At 46.7% G+C, this 20330-nt stretch overlaps 1 protein-coding gene across 2 annotated transcripts in view; it reads left to right on the top strand.

Annotated features, from left to right (window-relative positions):
- Positions 1 to 19800: 19800 nt before the first annotated feature.
- The window catches only part of DMXL2 (Dmx like 2), a 369136-nt gene continuing 368606 nt past the window's right edge, over positions 19801 to 20330 (top strand). For both annotated transcript variants that reach the window (XM_030189451.1, XM_030189445.1), the window contains exon 1: positions 19801 to 19932. In XM_030189451.1, the coding sequence (XP_030045311.1) occupies positions 19846 to 19932 (87 nt within the window). In that variant the 5' untranslated portion in view covers positions 19801 to 19845. The remainder of the gene's footprint in view (positions 19933 to 20330) is intronic.

Below are 20330 nucleotides of genomic sequence, written 5' to 3'. Positions count from 1 at the left end.
AATGCTGAGCTCTCTCACTTGTTCAGAGGTTACACAATATCTTACCTGTGTTGCCAAAAAATAACCACTCTAATTATTATAATCAACTTACATATAATTAAATCATATATGTTGATTATAATTTTTTTTTTCTTACATTTGTAGCCCGCGCTTTCCCACTCATAGCAGGCTCAATGCGGCTTACATATTATATACAGGTACTTATTTGTACCTGGGGCAATGGAGGGTTAAGTGACTTCCCAGAGTCACAAGGAGCTGCCTGTGCCTGCAGTGGGAATCGAACCCAGTTCCCCAGGACCAAAGTCAGCAACATGCAGATATATATTATGGATACCCTGAAAATCTGTCTGGTTTGAGAACTACTGCTCTAAAGAATGCCGTAAAGCAGGAATTCTTACAGAAGAGATTATCAGAATGTGTTGAATGGAGAATGGATTACCATCAATTAAATGCAAGTTTAGCTGCCAAAAATGCTATAATTAGCGCTGGGATGTTCTGGATGCAGAGTCAGAGAGGAGCCAAAAGATATGTGGGCACCAGAGATATTCACTGCCAGTAGCCGCATACCTAACCAGATAGGATTACATAAATAGCGGGCTTATTTGTGCCATTAGGTATGCGGATGCTGGCACTTTAGCAGTTTGCCAAAGACCTGGATATTGAATGCCGGTGCCCAGGCACTGAGGCCCCGATTTTCAAAATTCCAGTGTTATATGGAACAGTACCAGAAAATTACCACCGGAACGGCACGGCAAAACTAATGCTTAATGCTCAACACTAATTATATGCAAATATAGGCACCGTGTTAGCATTGAGCATTAGGGAGGTTTGTGCCTGGCACATGCACTCAAGAGTTGTGCATTAAGCACAGCTCTTGTACATATGCCCACTGCCCAGTCACAGGGCTGCCGAGAGGGGGGAAGGGAGGGGGGGCAAAATTCCCTGGGCCCAGCTTTCAAAGGGGTGGGAGGGCTGACTCCTGCAAGTTTCTTCCTGCCTACCTGCTTCCGGGTCTGTCTTTCTCCCGCTCCTGTGTGCCAGGACCCAGATGATTGTATCAACATGATTACATGGATAGGGTTATCACGTGACGTTAATGCAATCATCCCGGTCCCAGCACAAAGGAGCAGGAGACCACAGACCGAGGAAGCAGCCATCAGACACAGGAAAGTAAAGGGGCAGGCATGAATGTGGGGGGTGGCCCGCAGTGCAGCAGCCCAGGTGGGGGGGCAGGCAGGTGGGCAGCAGTCCTGCCCTAGGCCCGGCTTTGTCTCTCCGCAGCTCTGCCCAGTCAAACGACAGAGGGGGCGGAGAGAAGAAGGAGGAAGAGCTGCCGTGAGTCCCCTATTTATGGCCTGCGTGATGGATTGGAGCTTTTCCCGGGACATTCCAGATCAGGGTTGCAAAGACGGATCAAGGCAGGTCCCAGGAGGTGCCACCACTGAAAGATCCTGTCCTGCTAAGCACTGGCTCGGTTTGGCTCAGCCTGAGAGAAAAACTTCTGCTGCTGAATTCAGGCCAAGCCAAATCTCTGTCACTTCAGCAAGGATGGGAGATTTCGGGGGGGGGGGGGGGGGGGGGACAAAGGCTGTTTCTGGGCACTCTAGGTCGGCACAAACACCCTAATGCCAGCTCCGAGCTGGTGTAGGATTTACAGCATTAAGAGTGCCCTTGTTAGCTGCGCGATTCGCTGTGCTTTGGAGGGAATAGGAAATGCCCTTGTCTGTATCCTTTCAACTACATTTGCATGCTTTTTGCACTGTTCTTTAGCACGTATGTTGGTTCCTACACTCTCAGACTTTCAGCATTGTATGCTTGCAAATGCCGGCGCTAGTCCAGTGCTAACAGCCTCTAGTGCCTGCACTTGCTCTGATATTTGGGGTCTGAATATTCAGGTCCATTTCAGTCCACGGCTGTCAGTAACTTTAAAACCGCTGACAGCCACAGACTAATATCACCTAAATAAAATATTAAGATCATGTGTGCTAAGGACTTTCATCATGTCATAGTAACATAGTAAATGACGGCAGATAAAGACCTGTACGGTCCATCCAGTCTGCCCAACAAGATAAACTCATTTACATGGTATGTGATACTTTATATGTATATCCGAGTTTGATTTGTCCTTGCCTTTCTCAGGGCACAGACCGTAGAAGTCTACCCAGCACAGTTCTTGTACTAAGTTCTGGAGCTAACATCAAAGCCCCTTAAAATTTACACTCCAGCCCATCCCTATCTATTCAGTCACAGTCAGGGCATAGACCGTAGAAGTCTGCCCAGCTCCCATTTTGTTTCCCAATTACCGGCGTCGCCACCCAATCTCCGCTAAGATTCCGCGGAACCATTTCTTCTAAACAGGACCCCTTTGTGTTTATCCCACGCATGTTTGAATTCCATTACCATTTTCATCTCCACCACCTCCCGCGGGAGGGCATTCCACATATCCACCACCCTCTTTGTGAAAAAATACTTCCTGACATTAGTCCTGAGTCTGCCACCCTTCAACCTCAATTCATGTCCACTAGTTCTACTGCCTTCCTGTCTCCAAAAAAGGTTCATTTGCGGATTAATAATTTTCAAATATTTGAACGCCTGTATCATGTCACCCCTGTTTCTCCTTTCCTCTAAGGTATACATGTTCAGGTCAGCAAGTCTCTCCTCGTGCAGTTTGCAATGCAAATCCCATACCATTTTTGTAGCTTTTCTTTGCACCACTTCCAGTCTTTTTACATCTTTAGCAAGATACGGCCTCCAAAACTGAACACAATACGCCAAGTGGGGCCTCATCAACAACTTGTAGAGGGGCATCAACATCTCCTTTCTTCTTCTGGTTATGCCCCTCTCTGTGCAACCTAGCATCCTTCTGGCCACGGCTGTCGCCTTGTCGCATTGTTTCTTCACCTTTAGATCCTCAGACACCAATACCCCAAGGTCTCTCTTCTGAGTCGAGCTTACTAATCTCTCTCTCTCCTCCTATTCAGTATCTCTCTTTCAGGTTTCTGCACCCCAAGTGCATCACTCTACACTTCTTGCATTAAATTTTAACTGCCAGACCCTCAACCATTCTTCTCATCATTTCTACTCCCTCCAGGGTATCCACTCTATTGGCTATTTTCATGTCATCCACAAAAAGGCACACCTTTCCTTCCAACCCTTCAGCAATATCTCCCACAAATACATTACACAGAATAGGCCCCAGCACCAACCCCTGAGGAACTCCACTGTTCATCTTCCTTTCCTTCAAGCGGATTCCATTTACCACCACCTCTGCCACCTGTCGGTCAACCAGTTTCTTATCCAGTTCACCACTTTTGGTCCTAAGTTCAACCCTTTCAGCTTATTCACGAGTCTTCTGTAGGGGACCGTATCAAAGGCTTTGCTGAAGTCCAAGTAGATTACATCTAGCACATGTCCTTCATCCAGTTCTTTAGTCACCCAGTCAACGAAGTCAATAAGGTTCGTTTACCAGGATTTTCCTTTGATAAGCCATGTTGCCTCGGGTCCTGTAACCCGTCGGCTTCTAGAAAGTTAACTATCCTTTCTTTCAGTAGCGGGTCCATTATTTTTCCTACCACCAATGTGAGACTTACCGGTCTGTAGTTTCCCACTTCTTCCCTGTCTCCACTTTTGTGGAGAGGGACCACATCCGCTCATCTCCAATCCCGTGGAACCTCTCCCGTCTCTAAAGATCTATTAAATAAATCTTTAAGAGGTCCCACCAGGCCCTTCCTGAGCTCCCTCAGTATCCTGGGATGTATCCCATCCGGCCCCATAGCTTTGTCAAACTTCAGATTCTCAAGCTGTTTATAAACTCTTTCTTCCATAAATGGCGCAGTATCCACTCCATTCCCAGATGTTCCCTTAGCAGCCGACCGTGGTCCTTCACCAGGATTTTCCTCCGTGAACACCGAAGAGAATTATTTAGCACATTTGCTTTATCTTCATCACTCTCCACATAGCCATTCTCATTATCTTTCAGTCTTGCAATTTCTCCAATATATATGAAAAAGGTCTTCTCACCTCTCTTTACATCTTTAGCCATTTTTTCTTCCGCTTGCACTTTCTTTAGCCGTATTTCCCTCTTCGCTGCTTTGAGTTTAATCCGATAATCTTTTTGTGTTCCTCTCGTTGTGTTCTTTTGTATTTCTTGAACAAAGCCTCTTTTGCTCTTATATTTTCAGCTACTTGTTTGGAGAACCATATAGGCTTCCTGCTTCTCTTGTTTTTGTTTACTTTCCTCACAAAAAGATCAGTTGCCATATTTAGAGCAGCCTTTAGCTTGGACCACTGTTTTTCCACATCTTCTGCGCCTTCCCACGCCAACAGCTCCTTCTTCAGGTATTCCCCCATTTTATCTTTATTTATTTATTATTACATTTGTAACCCACATTTTCCCACCTATCTGCAGGTTCAATGTGGCTTACATAGTACCGTAGAGGCATTCGCCAGTTCGGTAAAGAAACAAATACAGGTGGTATTATGGTTGAGTAAGGAACACATGTTTCAGTTACAGTACGTCTGAAATCCAGTACTTTGAGTTTTGTGCGTCCGCACTCCGCCTTCACCCTTATTTCAATCCATACGGTGTGATGATCACTATTACATAGGTGGGCACCCACTCAGATATTGGAAACACTACCCCGATTCGTGAGCACTAGATCCAGCATCGACCCTTCCCTCGTGGGTTCCATCACCATTTGTCTGAGCAAGACACCTTGACAGGCATCCACAATCTCCCCACTTCTTTCCGATTCCGCAGATGGGACATTCCAATCCACATCAGACAAATTGAAATCTCCCAACAGTAGCACCTCCCCTTTCATACCAATCTTTTGAATATCTTCTATCAGATTCTTGTCTAACTTCTCCGTTTGCGCAGGTCTGTATATAACCGCCGTGTGGATACAGGTTCCGTCTTCTCTTTCCAGGATGATCCATAAAGCTTCTTCCTTTCCCCAGGTTCCCCGCATTTCAGCCGCTCTGATATAGTCTCTCACATACAGAGCTACTCCTCCATCTCTTCGGCCCTCTATATCTTTCCTAAAACGATTATAGCCCGGTATAGTCACATCCCATTCATGGGAATCATTGAACCACATCTCCGTAATACCAACAATATCCAAATTCTCTTCAAACATTAGGGTTTGCAAGTCTTCAACCTTTTTACTTAGACTGCGAGCATTTGTGCACATAGCTTTCCATGTGCTTAGTGAGTTTAGGTGGTTTCCTATATTTACATGACCTTTCCCTCTGCCATCATGTTTATTCTGTGGGTGACTTTCCGAAATCCCTTGTTTCCTTTTGTCACCCCCACCCTCTAGTTTAAATGTCTAGAAACATATTGTCTGAATTTCTCCCCAAGGATCCTTTTTCCCATCACAGAAAGATGTAGCCAATCATTATAGTACAGCCTGTTACTTTTCCATGTATTACCCCATGCTACTATGTATTATTATTTGTTACATTTGTATCCCACTTTTTCCCACCTATTTGCAGGCTCAATGTGGCTTACATAGTACCGTAAAGGCATTCGCCAATTCTGGTATGAACAAATACAGTAATGTTGTGGTAGAATAAGGTTCGTGTGTAAAGACACATTAGGGAATCGTAGAGAGGAAGAGTTATTATATGTCCATTACGAGCTTTGGTTTCGTTGTGTTGCAGGGTACAGGCATTTAAGTTGGGTCGGTAGGGTATGCCTTTTTGAACAGGTTAGTTTTTAATGATTTCCGGATGTTTATCTAAAACCTTCTTCTTTACACCAAGACTGGAGCCACTTATTGAATTCCTGTTTTGCATAGTCTTTCCTCTCCCCTCCCCCACGTAGGAATTACTTCAGAAAAAAACACAGTCCAAACCAAAGATTTCAGTCCCTCCCTAAGCTTCTGGAATGCTCTCTGTGCTGTAAACTTGCTATTTTTGGCCAGGTCATTTGTCCCCAGGTGAATTACAACATCAGCATTTGAAGCCTCGCTCTCTTCTCGGATCACCTTCAGTATTTGGTCTGTACATCTTGTAGCTGAAGATCCTGGAAGACATTTCACTAGGTTGGAACCCCTGAACTGTGTTCCTAAGTTAATGCCTCTGCTAATAGAGTCTCCAAGCAGTAAGAATTTTCTGCTTTTCACCATTCTGACATTATTTGAGCCTGCAAATAGGTGGGACAATGTGGGATTCAAATGCAACAAATAAAATTGGGGGATGTTTCTTGGGTTGTGCTACTTTCATTGCCTCTGGTTCCTCCACTGCACTTCTTTTTTCACCATCATAATGATGCAATGCTGCAAAAGAAATTGACAGGGGCAAGGCTTGGGAGGGGAGTGTTTCTGTGTCACAGATCTTAGTCTACCAGAGCCTACTGTGACCCATCTATTCCTCTGATGTTTCATTCTCTGAGGCAGTGGTGGTGGTAAATTAGCTGGGAAATGAGTAATCCTGGATGCTTCTTTAACTGTAGTTAATTCCTTCTTGAGTTTGTTGATCACTTCTTTCAAGGCTGACATTTGGAGTCAGATAGGACAAGCTCTAAGGTTCCAGATAGTTTGCCTTAGGATTAAAGCAGATCATGTATTGCACTGAATGAAGGTCATAATGATGTGATTCACAAGTGAGAAAAGGTGAAGTATGACAGGGAGTAACAAGAATTAGGATTGACCAACTAATTCTAATGAAGATATTTGTCCCTTGATTGCTCTATATAAAGGGAGTTTACCTAGGGGTGGGTGGGAGAAGGGTGGGAGGGTGGGACTAGGACACAGGTAACCTCAGTTACCAATCAACCAATGTCTTGATGTAATCTGTTATTTTTATTTTGACCCATTTTGCTTTTTACCCCCTCAGTGGTCTCTGCTGCAATTTCCTACTCAAATGGTCCTGGCGATGGAACAGCAGAGATGGCTGAGGAGAAAGAAAGGAAAATGGGACAAAATTCATGGTCAACACTTACTTACCAAGCAGCATAGCAAAAAAACAAACAAACCTTATTTGATCTGGAGTAACAAGCAGAGGGGCCCTTTTACTAAGAATGCTAAAAACTGGCCTGCACTATTTTTAGCACTTGGATTTCTTTCACACTGAGACCATTTTTAGCATGGCGATAAATGTCCACAATTTTGTTTTTTTCTCATTAATGGCCATGCACTAATTTCCCAAATTAGCATGCGACTATTAGCGCAGGCGCCCTTACCGCCACCTATTTACTAGACAGTAAGTGCTCCTGTGCTAATCTCGTGTTAATTAGCAGCATGTGGCAATTTGCCAATTAGTACAGGGCGTGTCCACTGTCCCCTTGCAAACATGTCTCTCCCCCTGTGCTAACAAATATTTTAGATTTTTTAGCATGGGATTGGCATGTGCTGATCCCAGAACTACTGCAGGATGCCTGAGTGCATCCCGCCATAGTTACTTTTAGCATTATTGCTTACCACCGCTTAGTAAAAGAGCCACAGAGTCTGATTCCACAATGAGGGATCCTTTTACTATGCCGTGGTAAAAAGTGGCCTGCAGAAGTGTAGGCACATTAGGCGTGAGCCGGACCAGTTTTTACTGCATTTACAAAAAAAAAGTTTTTTTAATGGGACGGGAAAAATGAAACCAGTGCGCACCTAAAACTGGCCTGAGCCCTTAACGCCATCCATTAATCTAGCGATAAAGGCTCACGTGCTATACGCGCAGTGACCAGTTGGTGCACGCCAAGTACCGATTACCACCAGAACCAGCATGCATAGGAGGAAATAAATAAATAATTCAACCAGGTGTAATGAATGGGAGCATGCCAAATCTGAAATTACCGCCAGGAGACTACCGCAGTTTAGTAAAAGGGCCCCTGACTTTTTATCTTCACATGGCATCCCACTCATCTTATAATACAACAAACCAAAAAGCAAAACTAGAGAAAAATACAGGCACAGGATACAAAGCATAACACTTATAAAAAATAAAAGCAAGGCCAAAGAAATTGCAGAAAAGAAGGATTCTAAAGATCAAAAGATCACAGCACACTAGAAAGGATCAATGGTGATAAGGTAAAACAGTAGAGCAAACAGTCCTAAGGTGCAAAGGGCACAAAAGGACACTTGTTGACAAGTCTTTTTTTGGCTGCAGCCTCATGGTCCTGTGGCCCCCAGCTCAAGGCAGGATTTTTTTCTAATTGAAATTTATGTTGGCATCATCCATCAAAATAATTAATTTCAAGCAATGAGGAAAAAATTAGAAAATAATAATTATGATAGGGAAAATAATAAATAATGAACTAACCTTCGCCCACAATATTAGGCCTGGATACAAAGAAACAAACAACTAATCAATCCAAAATATCCAAAGCAGAAAGGAAGAAGGTAACAGCGCAAGCCGAGTTAAGCAGGTACCTTAGATTCAACAATCACTGATACAGAAGCTTCCTCTCCAAGAAGCAATGTGGCTGTATACTCTGTTGGCATCATATTAAAGGTATTTATTGTATCTACTTCCTGGGTGACTGTGTATGCCCCAGTAGCTTTATGCACATTTGTTATCCAAAAATATGCTGGACTGGACATATATGTGCAGCAGCGCCAATTTTGCACTTGTCAATATCTACACTATCAATGGTGGCACCGTGACAACATAGATTTCTAAGTATCAGAACATATATTTCTAAACATACATGTATATGTACCAGTACTTAGATGTGTATGTTTACCATTTCAGAAACCTACACATCTATGTTTTCTCAATGAATTACAGAGCCCCATGATCATTTGGCAATATCAATTTGGGGGGGGGGGGGGGGTAAAACAGAGAGATTAAGGGGACAACCTCCCTTAATCCCTTCTCTGTCTCCTTTATAAAACCTAGATGTCTCCGGGAGCAGGTATAAATCCCAATTTTGATTTTGGGAGTCACAGATGTGCATTGCCTTTCTGAAATGGGGAACAGATGTGTATTTTTGTCTCCACTCAAAGCATGCACCTTGCATATGCATGTATTTCAGATTTACAGGTGAAAATCTAAAAACAGCTTTCCTACGTATATTCAGCATAGATGTGTATATGCCGGAATTTGACCATTCAAACTGTGAGTAGGGAAAATAACCATCTTTAATCGAGCAACTGAAAGTTCACTATGCCTCAATTCTACCATTTTCTAGGGCATATTAACCTAGGGCATTGTGACACTGAATTACAGGATTTAACAGGCCTCAGTTTTATGTGTCCATACACAGCCTGAGCAGTCAGTGTCTGCTCTGTACAGTTCAGATGGATGAAAAAAAAAAAAGTAGAATGCAAGTCTGGATATTAAATAAAAATTAAATCCAACCCAACTAGAGTCCTCCCCCACCCCCTCTTTCCATAGCCGCTGAGAGGGGGGACAGGGGGGACAAAATTCCCTGGGCCTCCAAGGTGGGCCCAGCACCGCAGTCCCACCTGCCCTCCGTCGTCGACCATCTGCCACCGGGCTGGGCCCTCTGCATTGAAATCACAGCGCCTCTCACCTCCGTGCAGTGGTGTGCTGGTAAATTTTTAACAACAGGCTCTCTCCCTGGTCCACCTCGGCGCCCCCCCCCGTCCACCTCGGCGCCCCCCCCATCCACCCCTGCGCCCCCCCGTCCACCCCTGCGCCCCCCCAAAAAACAATTGCAGAGCTGGCTATACCCGGGGGGGGGGGGGGGGGGGGGGGCAGCGGCCAACACATTACTCTCTCCAGGAAAAAAATTTAAATGATCCCAGGTTCCAATCTAATTCATGTTTAATATGGGATAAAATGCCATAAATAAGTAAATAAACATAAACTTTTAATGTTCAGCACCTGATTCTCAAAGTAGACATATTCCAAACACTATAATGAAAATAAAATTATTTTTTTTCTACCTTTGTTGTCTGGTGACTTTGTTTCTCTGATCATGCTGGTCCAGTATCTGATTCTGCTGCTCTCTATCTGTTCCCTTGACTCCGTTTCCAGGGCTTCCTTTCCATTTATTTCTTTTCTTTCCTCCTTTCTTCTTCATTTCTGGTCCTCCGCATACTTGACTGTACAGTGGATCCAGCTTCTGCCTATTTCTCCATCCATGTGCAGGTTTCTCTCCCTCACTTCCTTTTCCCTCATCTAATCTCCTTCCTCTATCTTCCCTCCATGTCCAGCATTTCTTCTCTCTCCCTTCCCTTCCCTCCATCCATGTCCAGAATTTCTCTTGCTCTCCCTGCCATCCATGTCCTGAAACTCTCCTCTCTCCTCTGCCCCTCTCTATCCATCCATACCCAGCAATTCTCTTCTCTCCCCTGCCCCCTCTGCCCAGCAATTCTTTCCCCTGCCTCCCTCTGCCCATCCATGGCCAGCAATTCTCTCCCCTGCCTCCCTCTGCCCATCCATGCCCAGCAGTTCTCTCCCCTGCCCCCCTCTGCCCATCCATGCCCAGCAATTCTCTCCCCTGCCCATCTGTGCCCAGCAATTCTCTCCCCTGCCTCCCTCTGCCCATCCATGCCCAGCAGTTTTCTCCCCTGCCTCCCTCTGCCCATCCATGCCCAGCAATTCTCTCCCATGCCCCCCTCTGCCCATCCATGCCCAGCAATTCTCTCCCCTGCCCATCCATGGCCAGCAAATCTCTCCCCTGCCTCCCTCTGCCCATCCATGCCCAGCAATTCTCTCCCCTGCCTCCCTCTGCCCATCCATGGCCAGCTGTTCTCCTCCCTTGCCTCCCTCTGCCCATCCATGCCCAGCAGTTCTCTCCCCTGCCCCCCTCTGCCCATCCATGGCCAGCAAATCTCTCCCCTGCCTCCCTCTGCCCATCCATGGCCAGCAATTCTTTCCCCTGCCCCCCTCTGCCCATCCATGCCCAGCAAGTCTCTTCCTTGCCCCCCTCTACCCACCCATGCCCAGCAGGTCTCTCCCCTGCTCCCCTCTACCCATCCAGCGATTATCCTCCCTCCCCTGCCGCTCCTTCGCTCCCACCCTCCCCTCCGTCTTTTTTGAATTACCTCCGTCGAAGCGCCGCCATTTAAAGCCCTGCTGCGTGCTGGCTGGCCGTCTCCAGGCTTCCCCTGCTTGATTCGGATGATGTTCGTGCCTTAGTCCCGCCTTCATTCTGACGTCATTTCCTTTTTCGCAAAGGCGGGACTAAGGCACGAACATCATCCGAATCAAGCAGGGGAAGCCTGGAGACGGCCAGCCAGCACGCAGCAGGGCTTTAAATGGCGGCGCTTCGACGGAGGTAATTCAAAAAGACGGAGGGGGGCGAAGGACATGGTTGTGCATGCTTCGGAGCGGCAGGGGAGGTAAGCATGGCCAGTGATGGCGCCCTCCTGCCATGCTTACCTCCCGCAATGGAGCCGGCTCGCCCCCAACAACAACCGGCTCGCAAGAGCTGTCAAAATTTAACAAGCGGTTCTTGCGAGCCGGTGCGAGCCGGCTCCAGCACACCACTGCCTCTGTGTGAAAGCGCTGCAGGCAGCAGATCGCCTCCCTTCAGCACTCCTTCCCTCCCTCGTCTGATGTAACTTCCGCGAGGGCGGGACACAAGGAGGAAAGAAGGGCCGAAGGGAGGCGATCTGCTGCCCTGCAGCACTTTCACACGGAGGTGAGAGGCGCTGTGATTTCAATGAAGGGGGCCTGGCCCGGTGGTGGACGGAGGGGGGAAGCGGTGGTGGCGGCAACCTTGGGGGGGGGGTGGAGGGGGGGGCGGTGGGGCCCCGGGGGGGTGGCCTTGCCCCGGGCCCAGTCTCTCGGCGACCCTGCCTCTTCCCCAGTCCTGTTCTTGAAGTGACTGAGATGGCTGGCCATACCAGAACCCAGTGCAGCAAATGCACTGCTCTGATAAACCCCTCCCCCCCTATCCATGGGGTGTGAAAACATTCACCCCTCTGGATACGGTCATCTGCTATCTGTGCAGATGACCGTATCCAGAGGGCCTCCTGGCAACTTTCCATTACAATTCACATGGGCTCCCTTTTAGGACTGGCTCAGATCTCCTCCTTATGTTGTTACAAATAACAGCTTTCAAACAACCTACAAATTCAAACCGCAATACTCTTGACATAATATACTATAATAGGTGGGTGATCAAGGGGGCAACAAACAGATGTGGCACAAAGGCACAGGCCCAGCCACATTCTGAGTCACCCACAGGGACCAACCCCTCCTCTGACTACTCCAGTTCCCAATGGGTAGTCAAATATGTCAAAATTCTCCTCCCCCACCCCCTTCATTCCATCTGCTCTGTCTAACATTTCCCTACCCCTACCCTTCCTGGGCACTATGCTTTGGGTAAAAAAGGAGGGGGGGGGTCTTGTGGTCATATTAAGTACAGCTAACTATAAATGTCAGCCAGTACCTGTCCCCACACCACCACCACCACCACCATCTTCCACTATTTAAAAATGTACACAAACTAAAGGAGAACAGCTGGAAGCTTCTCAAAACCTTGAAAAGTTAGACCTTACTGACAAAAAAAAAATTAGCTACGGAAACTACCAGTGTAGTATGTCTAGTTTAGGACTCAGAAAGGCATATCCATCTTTGTGAGGTAAAACTGGAATGAATAAATAAATAGGGAGTGGAGAAATGAGTTACCTGCATCCTTTGAGGGACACATCTACACTCTTTTGCGAATTCCCCATGCATCCATCTATTAGTGATGCTGCATTGACCCAAGCAATTCTGTGATTTGGGGCTAGCTCTGAGTATAAAAGCAATCAATTTAGCTGTGTATAATTGGGAGAGAGTAGTTATCTGCATCCACAGCTGTAGAGGGACATGTCTACCATCTGATGGAACTTCCCAGTGCTCCTCCCTGTAATGCTGCACCAACTCCAGCAATGTCACTATTTGGTGCGAGTTGTGAGTTTAGAAACAAGTGGCCCAGCAGTGCACAGCTGCAGGGGTGTGGCCAAAGGGGCATGCTCTTTGGAGCCTAAAGGAGCTGAAGAGAGCCAGGAGAGACTTTTGTAATATTGTTTCTTATAATGAAGAAGAAGACAAAGGTAAGTCCTCAGTGATGTCTTCTATGCTGACTGGCATATGGATAAACATGTTTTAACTGAGAAAAGTGAGGACCCTAGTGTAGTACCCCTGGGCAAACTAGGAGCTTCTTTAAGTTCTAGCAACTGAACCATGAGATCAGTGGTGAATTCTCATGTGGTGCACATGTGCTTGTTCCCAAGGTAGTAAAAACAGAAAAAAAAGCACAAGCGGACCTCCAGGAACGGGCCAATGGGAGATCTTTATTGCGAAGATCTGACATGAGCTGTGTTTTGGTGACCAAGCACCTGGATCAGGGGTTGCAACAAAATGCAGATAACTTTGGCCCAGATGCATCAACCAAATGTTAAAAAATAAAAAACCTAAAAGTGCTTAATGATTTTTAAAAAACCGAGAATGCACTAAACAAACGCTTCAGAAATGTTCGGAGCAGTATTGAAAAGTAGGATGTATCACACAATCGTAATTCCCGTCGTTAATCGGCCCCTAAAGCATGCGCAGAGCAGCCAAGCGTTATGCTGGCTGCTCTGCGCATGCCACAAAGGCCCAGATGTCAAAACAAAAAAAAAACAACCCCACAAACACGTGTGTTTTGGGAGGGGGCAAAGGCGCTCGTCATGAGCGTCCTGTATGGACGGCCTTGCCCCCCCCCGCACGAAAAAACTCCAATTTTAGCAGCCCCGGGGGGGGGGGGGGGGAAGCGGGGAGCAGCGGGGAGTAGCAGGGGGGGGGGCAAGGCCGTCCATAAAGGACGCTCACGACGAGCGCCTTTGCCCCCTCCCAATCCTTTTGCTTCGTTTTTTTTTCTTTTTTATTGCAGGGGGAAGCGGGGATCCATGTGTTTTGTGGGTTATTTATTTTTTCAAATGTGCCAGAAGCTTGGATTTATGCTGCAGGGAGAAGCGGGGAGCAGTGTCACAACACGCTGTGCTGAGCCAATCCCAGTGCGTTTATCACAGCTATGGGCTGGGATTGGCTCAAGGTTTGTTTGTTTGTTTGTTTATAGTTTTTCCAAGCCCGTGCAGACCTTTTGTTAGATTTCACGGCATTTTAATCGCTTTCCCTGCGGTAAACCAATCGGAAAAGGTTAGTGCATGTCATTTCAATGGGGTTTGTAGAAGAATTGCTCAGCTGCATTCCATTTTCGTTAGCTGCTACTGTCGTCGGAAAATGGGCTTTAGTGCATGGAAAGGACAGGAAATTCTTCCTTGAGGGCTCATTTAACGATCAAAAACGTTTAGTGCATCTGGGCCTTTAAATGAAAGAAATGTGCAAATCCACCCCAAAATTGTACACGGACTGAATGCACTCACTCCAAATCAGGAGTAAGATAGCTCTACTTTCAAAAATGACAACAATATCATAACAACCTTGCAATGGTCAAATTGAGGCAGTATCAAGAGTGTCAATATATACTGTTATAATATATATTGATACTCTTGGAGGGGGGTGCATGGCTAAAAGTTTGCCTAGGGTGACTGAGATCCTTGCAGAGTGCACCATGGAAACTGTTTAAAGGGAGACGCAAGAAGGTCCTCTCCAAGATACTTGAGCGCGCAGTCCACAGCGGCTGCCTTGATTTTCTCTCCTCTCATGCCATCCTCGATCCGCTTCAATCCGGTTTTCGCCCTCTTCACTCGACAGAAACAGCACTCTCTAAAGTCTGTAATGACCTGTTCCTTGCCAAATCCAGAGGCCACTACTCCATCCTCATCCTCCTCGATCTATCCGCCGCTTTTGACACTGTCAATCATGACTTACTTCTTGCCACACTGTCCTCATTTGGGTTCCAGGGCTCTGTCCTCTCCTGGTTCTCCTCCTATCTCTCCCACTGCACCTTCAAAGTTCACTCTAATGGATCTTCCTCCACCCCCATCCCCTTATCTGTTGGTGTTCCCCAGGGATCTGTCCTTGGACCCCTTCTCTTCTCAATCTACACCTCTTCCCTGGGCTCCCTGATCTCATCTCATGGTTTCCAGTATCATCTCTATGCTGATGACACCCAACTGTATCTCTCCACACCAGACATCACCGCAGAGACCCAGGCAAAGGTATCGGCCTGATTATCCGACATTGCTGCCTGGATGTCCAACCGCCACCTGAAACTGAACATGTCATAAGTACATAAGTACATAAGTAGTGCCATACTGGGAAAGACCAAAGGTCCATCTAGCCCAGCATCCTGTCACCGACAGTGGCCAATCCAGGTCAAGGGCACCTGGCACGCTCCCCAAACGTAAAAACATTCCAGACAAGTTATACCTAAAAATGCGGAATTTTTCCAAGTCCATTTAATAGCGGTCTATGGACTTGTCCTTTAGGAATCTATCTAACCCCTTTTTAAACTCCGTCAAGCTAACCGCCCGTACCACGTTCTCCGGCAACGAATTCCAGAGTCTAATTACACGTTGGGTGAAGAAAAATTTTCTCCGATTCGTTTTAAATTTACCACACTGTAGCTTCAACTCATGCCCTCTAGTCCTAGTATTTTTGGATAGCGTGAACAGTCGCTTCACATCCACCCGATCCACTCCACTCATCATTTTATACACTTCTATCATATCTCCCCTCAGCCGTCTCTTCTCCAAGCTGAAAAGCCCTAGCCTTCTCAGCCTCTCTTCATAGGAAAGTCGTCCCATCCCCACTATCATTTTCGTCGCCCTTCGCTGTACCTTTTCCAATTCTACTATATCTTTTTTGAGATACGGAGACCAGTACTGAACACAATACTCCAGGTGCGGTCGCACCATGGAGCGATACAACGGCATTATAACATCCGCACACCTGGACTCCATACCCTTCCTAATAACACCCAACATTCTATTCGCTTTCCTAGCCGCAGCAGCACACTGAGCAGAAGGTTTCAGCGTATCATCGACGACGACACCCAGATCCCTTTCTTGATCCGTAACTCCTAACGCGGAACCTTGCAAGACGTAGCTATAATTCGGGTTCCTCTTACCCACATGCATCACTTTGCACTTGTCAACATTGAACTTCATCTGCCACTTGCACGCCCATTCTCCCAGTCTCGCAAAGTCCTCCTGTAATCGTTCACATTCCTCCTGCGACTTGACGACCCTGAATAATTTTGTGTCATTGGAGAATTTAATTACCTCACTAGTTATTCCCATCTCTAGGTCATTTATAAATACATTAAAAAGCAACGGACCCAGCACAGACCCCTGCGGGACCCCACTAACTACCCTCCTCCACTGAGAATACTGGCCACGCAATCCTACTCTCTGCTTCCTATCTTTCAACCAGTTCTTAATCCATAATAATACCCTACCTCCGATTCCATGACTCTGCAATTTCTTCAGGAGTCTTTCATGCGGCACTTTGTCAAACGCCTTCTGAAAATCCAGATACACAATATCAACCGGCTCCCCATTGTCCACATGTTTGCTTACCCCCTCAAAAAAATGCATTAGATTGGTGAGGCAAGACTTCCCTTCACTAAATCCGTGCTGACTTTGTCTCATCAGTCCATGTTTTTGTATATGCTCTGCAATTTTATTCTTAATAATAGCCTCCACCATCTTGCCCGGCACCGACGTCAGACTCACCGGTCTATAATTTCCACCAAAACCCACTTCTCCTCTTCCTCCACTTTCTATCTCAGTTGATAACACCCTCATCCTCCCCGTCTCATCTGCCCGCAACCTCGGAGTCATCTTTGACTCCTCTCTCTCCTTCTCTGCGCATATCCAGCAGATAGCCAAGACCTGTCGCTTCTTCCTCTTTAACATCAGCAAAATTCGCCCTTTCCTCTCTGAACACACCACCCGAACTCTCGTCCACGCTCTCATTACCTCTCGCCTGGACTACTGCAACTTACTCCTCACCGGCCTTCCACTTAGCCATCTATCCCTCCTTCAATCTGTTCAGAACTCTGCTGCACGTCTCATATTCCGCCAGAACCGATATACTCATATCACCCCTCTCCTCAGGTCACTTCACTGGCTTCCGATCAGATACCGCATTCAATTCAAGCTTCTCCTTCTTACCTACAAATGCACTCAGTCTGCTGCCCCTCACTATCTTTCTACCCTCATCTCCCCTTACGTTCCCGCCCGTAACCTCCGTTCAAAGGATAAATCCCTCCTCTCAGTACCCTTCTCCACCACCGCCAACTCCAGACTCCGCTCATTCTGCCTCGCCTCACCTCTATGCTTGGAACAACCTTCTTGAGCCCTTACGCCAAGCCCCCTCCCTGCCCGTCTTCAAGTCTTTGCTTAAAGCCCACCTCTTCAATGCTGCGTTCGGCACCTAACCCTTACCGTTCAGTGAATCCAGACTGCCCCAATTTGACTGCCCGTATCGGCCCGACTGTTCACTTGTCTATTAGATTGTAAGCTCTTTGAGCAGGGACTGTCTCTCTTTGTTAAATTGTACAGCGCTGCGTAACCCTAGTAGCGCTCTAGAAATGTTAAGTAGTAGTAGGTCAGCACCGTAGTAGTTAGACAAAATTTACATTAAAACTAATAAAAATGTATTTGAACGGAACTAATATATATATTCTGTAGTCAACAGGTATAGAACGGGGTCAGATTTCTCAAACCACGAAAAAGGGAAATCTGCAGCTGGCTTCTTGAGTTGGTGTTACAACATAACAATCAACGGGAAACCACACTAAAACAGCGAGTAAACTATCCTTCCTGTTTCTGAGGAAAACCCAACTCCACTTACGTACGTTTGACTCAGTAATCTTCAGAACACAGATATTCCTACATTGGTAGGATTTCGGCATAGGCAACACAGCCACATGCCTAGGGCGCCACATATTAAAGACATGCAGAAAAAAACTTGAAACTACCCCTCCCCTTTCCAACCAGTCATTTGTAGGTAAGAAGGAGAAGCTTGAATTGAATGCGGTATCTGATCGGAAGCCAGTGAGATGTGCATAGAACATTCTTAAGATTTTTTTTTTTTTTTAAAGGCCGGTTGTAGCCAAAATACTTAATGGAGTGCTGCAGGAATGAAAGGAATATCTAAGAAACATTTACTTATAATGTGACAACAGGCTTAAAGTTCCATCTTGTCTGTGCCTTTTTTCTCATTCTGTTGGAATGCTACACAATGAATGCTCTCACTGTTCAGTGAGAAGAACAGCATCGGGTCAGTGTGTAACTTATTTATTTATTTTTTGTCTATTAGATTGTAAGCTCTTTGAGCAGGGACTGTCTTTCTTCTATGTTTGTGCAGCACTGCGTACGCCTTGTAGCGCTATAGAAATGCTAAATAGTAGTAGTAGTAACTTGCTCTTTGTCCCTGTTGAAGGCAGGAGTCCTCAAACCCTGGTTTGGATCTTGCTCTGGTGTTTCTGTGGAGCCACTGACAGGGCACTCAGCCAGTGAACAGATGTCTTCAGAGAGCATGGGAATGACTGTCGTTGCTAATCATTATGTGTCTGGCATAACAGCTCCAACACTTTTACCTGCAGCTCCTCAGTCACTCCTTGGGTCTGAGCTGATTCTGGCAGGCATTTTTGAGGGCCCCTCGACGTAGGCATGAACAGTGTGTTTCCTCTCTTTTTTTTTTTTCTCCAGACTTTGTGCTGCTCCATCAGTCTTATTTGTTGAAACAGGCCCAGGTTCTGCTTCCTTTATTCGGCCTCCAGAGAATTTAGCTATTAAAAAGAGGATACTGCTTCTCCCCCTGACTGGGATACAGCGTCATTAGTTTCTGAAACCCATTCTCTTGTCTCATTCTCTGCCTTCGGGTTCCTCTGGTGATAAGGATGGCTTGGAGTGGGGTGAGCGTCCTAATGAGGAGGAAGATGGTACCTCTGTGGCTAGGATCCATTCCTTCTGAATGGGATTCCTTTATGTTTATCCCACGCATGTTTGATAAACATGGAGGAATCCTGTTCAGAAGGAATGGATCCTAAGGAGCTTAGCCGAGATTGGGTAGCAGAACCGGTGGCGGGAGGTGGAGATGGTGCTGGGCAGACTTATACGGTCTGTGCTGGGACTGGTGGTTGGGAGGCGGGGATGGTGCTGGGCAGACTTATACGGTCTGTGCCCTGAAAAGGACAGGTACAAATCAAGGTAAGGTATACACAAAAAAAGGCACATGTGAGTTTATCTTGTTGGGCAGACTGGATGGACCGTGCAGGTCTTTTTCTGCCGTCATCTACTATGTTACTATGTTAGTCCTCTCAAATCCGGGTTTGGATTACAGCAGTTTATTCTCTTGTCCCGGGTGATCTCACAGCTAAAAACAAACAAAACAAAAACCAAACTCAAATTCGCCACAAACACCGCCCACCGCTAATTTTCTAGCTCGAAAATGAAGATGTGAAACTCCAGCACTTCACGTACCACACATATAACCTAGCACGTAGAGAGTGGGAACTCGCGCGGACACGCGCCAGGCCAGCCTCTAGCTGAGGACATCGTCGCGCAGCGAACCTCGCCCCTCCCTGTCTCGCCTGGCCGCGGGTATGCGGACAGCGCGCGCCCTGTCCCCCAACCCAGCCTGGGGAACATGATAATCAAGCGCGCGCGCTCGTGCTATCGGTGTTTGGGGGACCAACTGGGACTGCCGGATTCTAGGGCTGCGGTAGAGGCAGCGCGTGCGTGCACGCTCCCTCACTCTCCCATCTGATTCCAATACGTGCTCTGCTCTGTCTCGGGGCTTTGCTCTGTACGGAAAGCATCCGGGTATTTTACGTTCGTTCCGAGCCTCCGCACTGCCTAGGTTGTTGAAGAATACGGAGCAAGGGGTGCTGGAAAGCTGCGGATGATGGATCTTGCAACGTAAAAATTACCTCTACCTCTCCCCTCCCCCGGTTTCCCCTAGACCCAGTGGACCGAGCAGCCGGCAAAGGTCAAACACGAGAGGGAAAAGAGCCGGTGTAAATAATTAAAGCTTCTCTGTAGAAATAAAATGCATCTGCACCAGGTACTCACCGGCGCTGTCAATCCCGGAGACAATTGTTATTCGGTTGGCAGTGTTAATGACATCCCATTCACGGTAAGAATACAACAAATCCGTACAAAAGAAATGTTTTCTGATGGTGTTGTTATGCATAAGTGAATATGATGGAAAATGAATGCACCAAGTTAGGTAACTGATCTTAAGGCAAGAGTGTATGTATATGTGCTCGCAGTGAAGGCGAGAAACCAGTTTGCGTTTATAGTATGCAAAACACTAAATATCGATTTTGAAAGAGCTGTTTGCATTGAAAATCCCAAGGAGTAGGCATGGGTTGCCTGGGTTTCCCACCAATGACCTTAGTGCAGTGAGGTTTCAGGTGGACTCCCAGAGAGCTTTCACAAGCGGATCCGCTCGCAGAGCTGTTTCTAATGAGCCGACAGTTGCTTCTCTGTGCTCTTGTGAGCAACCAAAGCAGTGCATGCGACCATGCCTGC

The sequence above is a fragment of the Microcaecilia unicolor genome, chromosome 1 (assembly GCF_901765095.1).
Source record: "Microcaecilia unicolor chromosome 1, aMicUni1.1, whole genome shotgun sequence".
Classification (NCBI taxonomy): Eukaryota; Metazoa; Chordata; class Amphibia; order Gymnophiona; family Siphonopidae; genus Microcaecilia; species Microcaecilia unicolor.
This window is presented reverse-complemented; position numbering and strand designations above follow the sequence as displayed.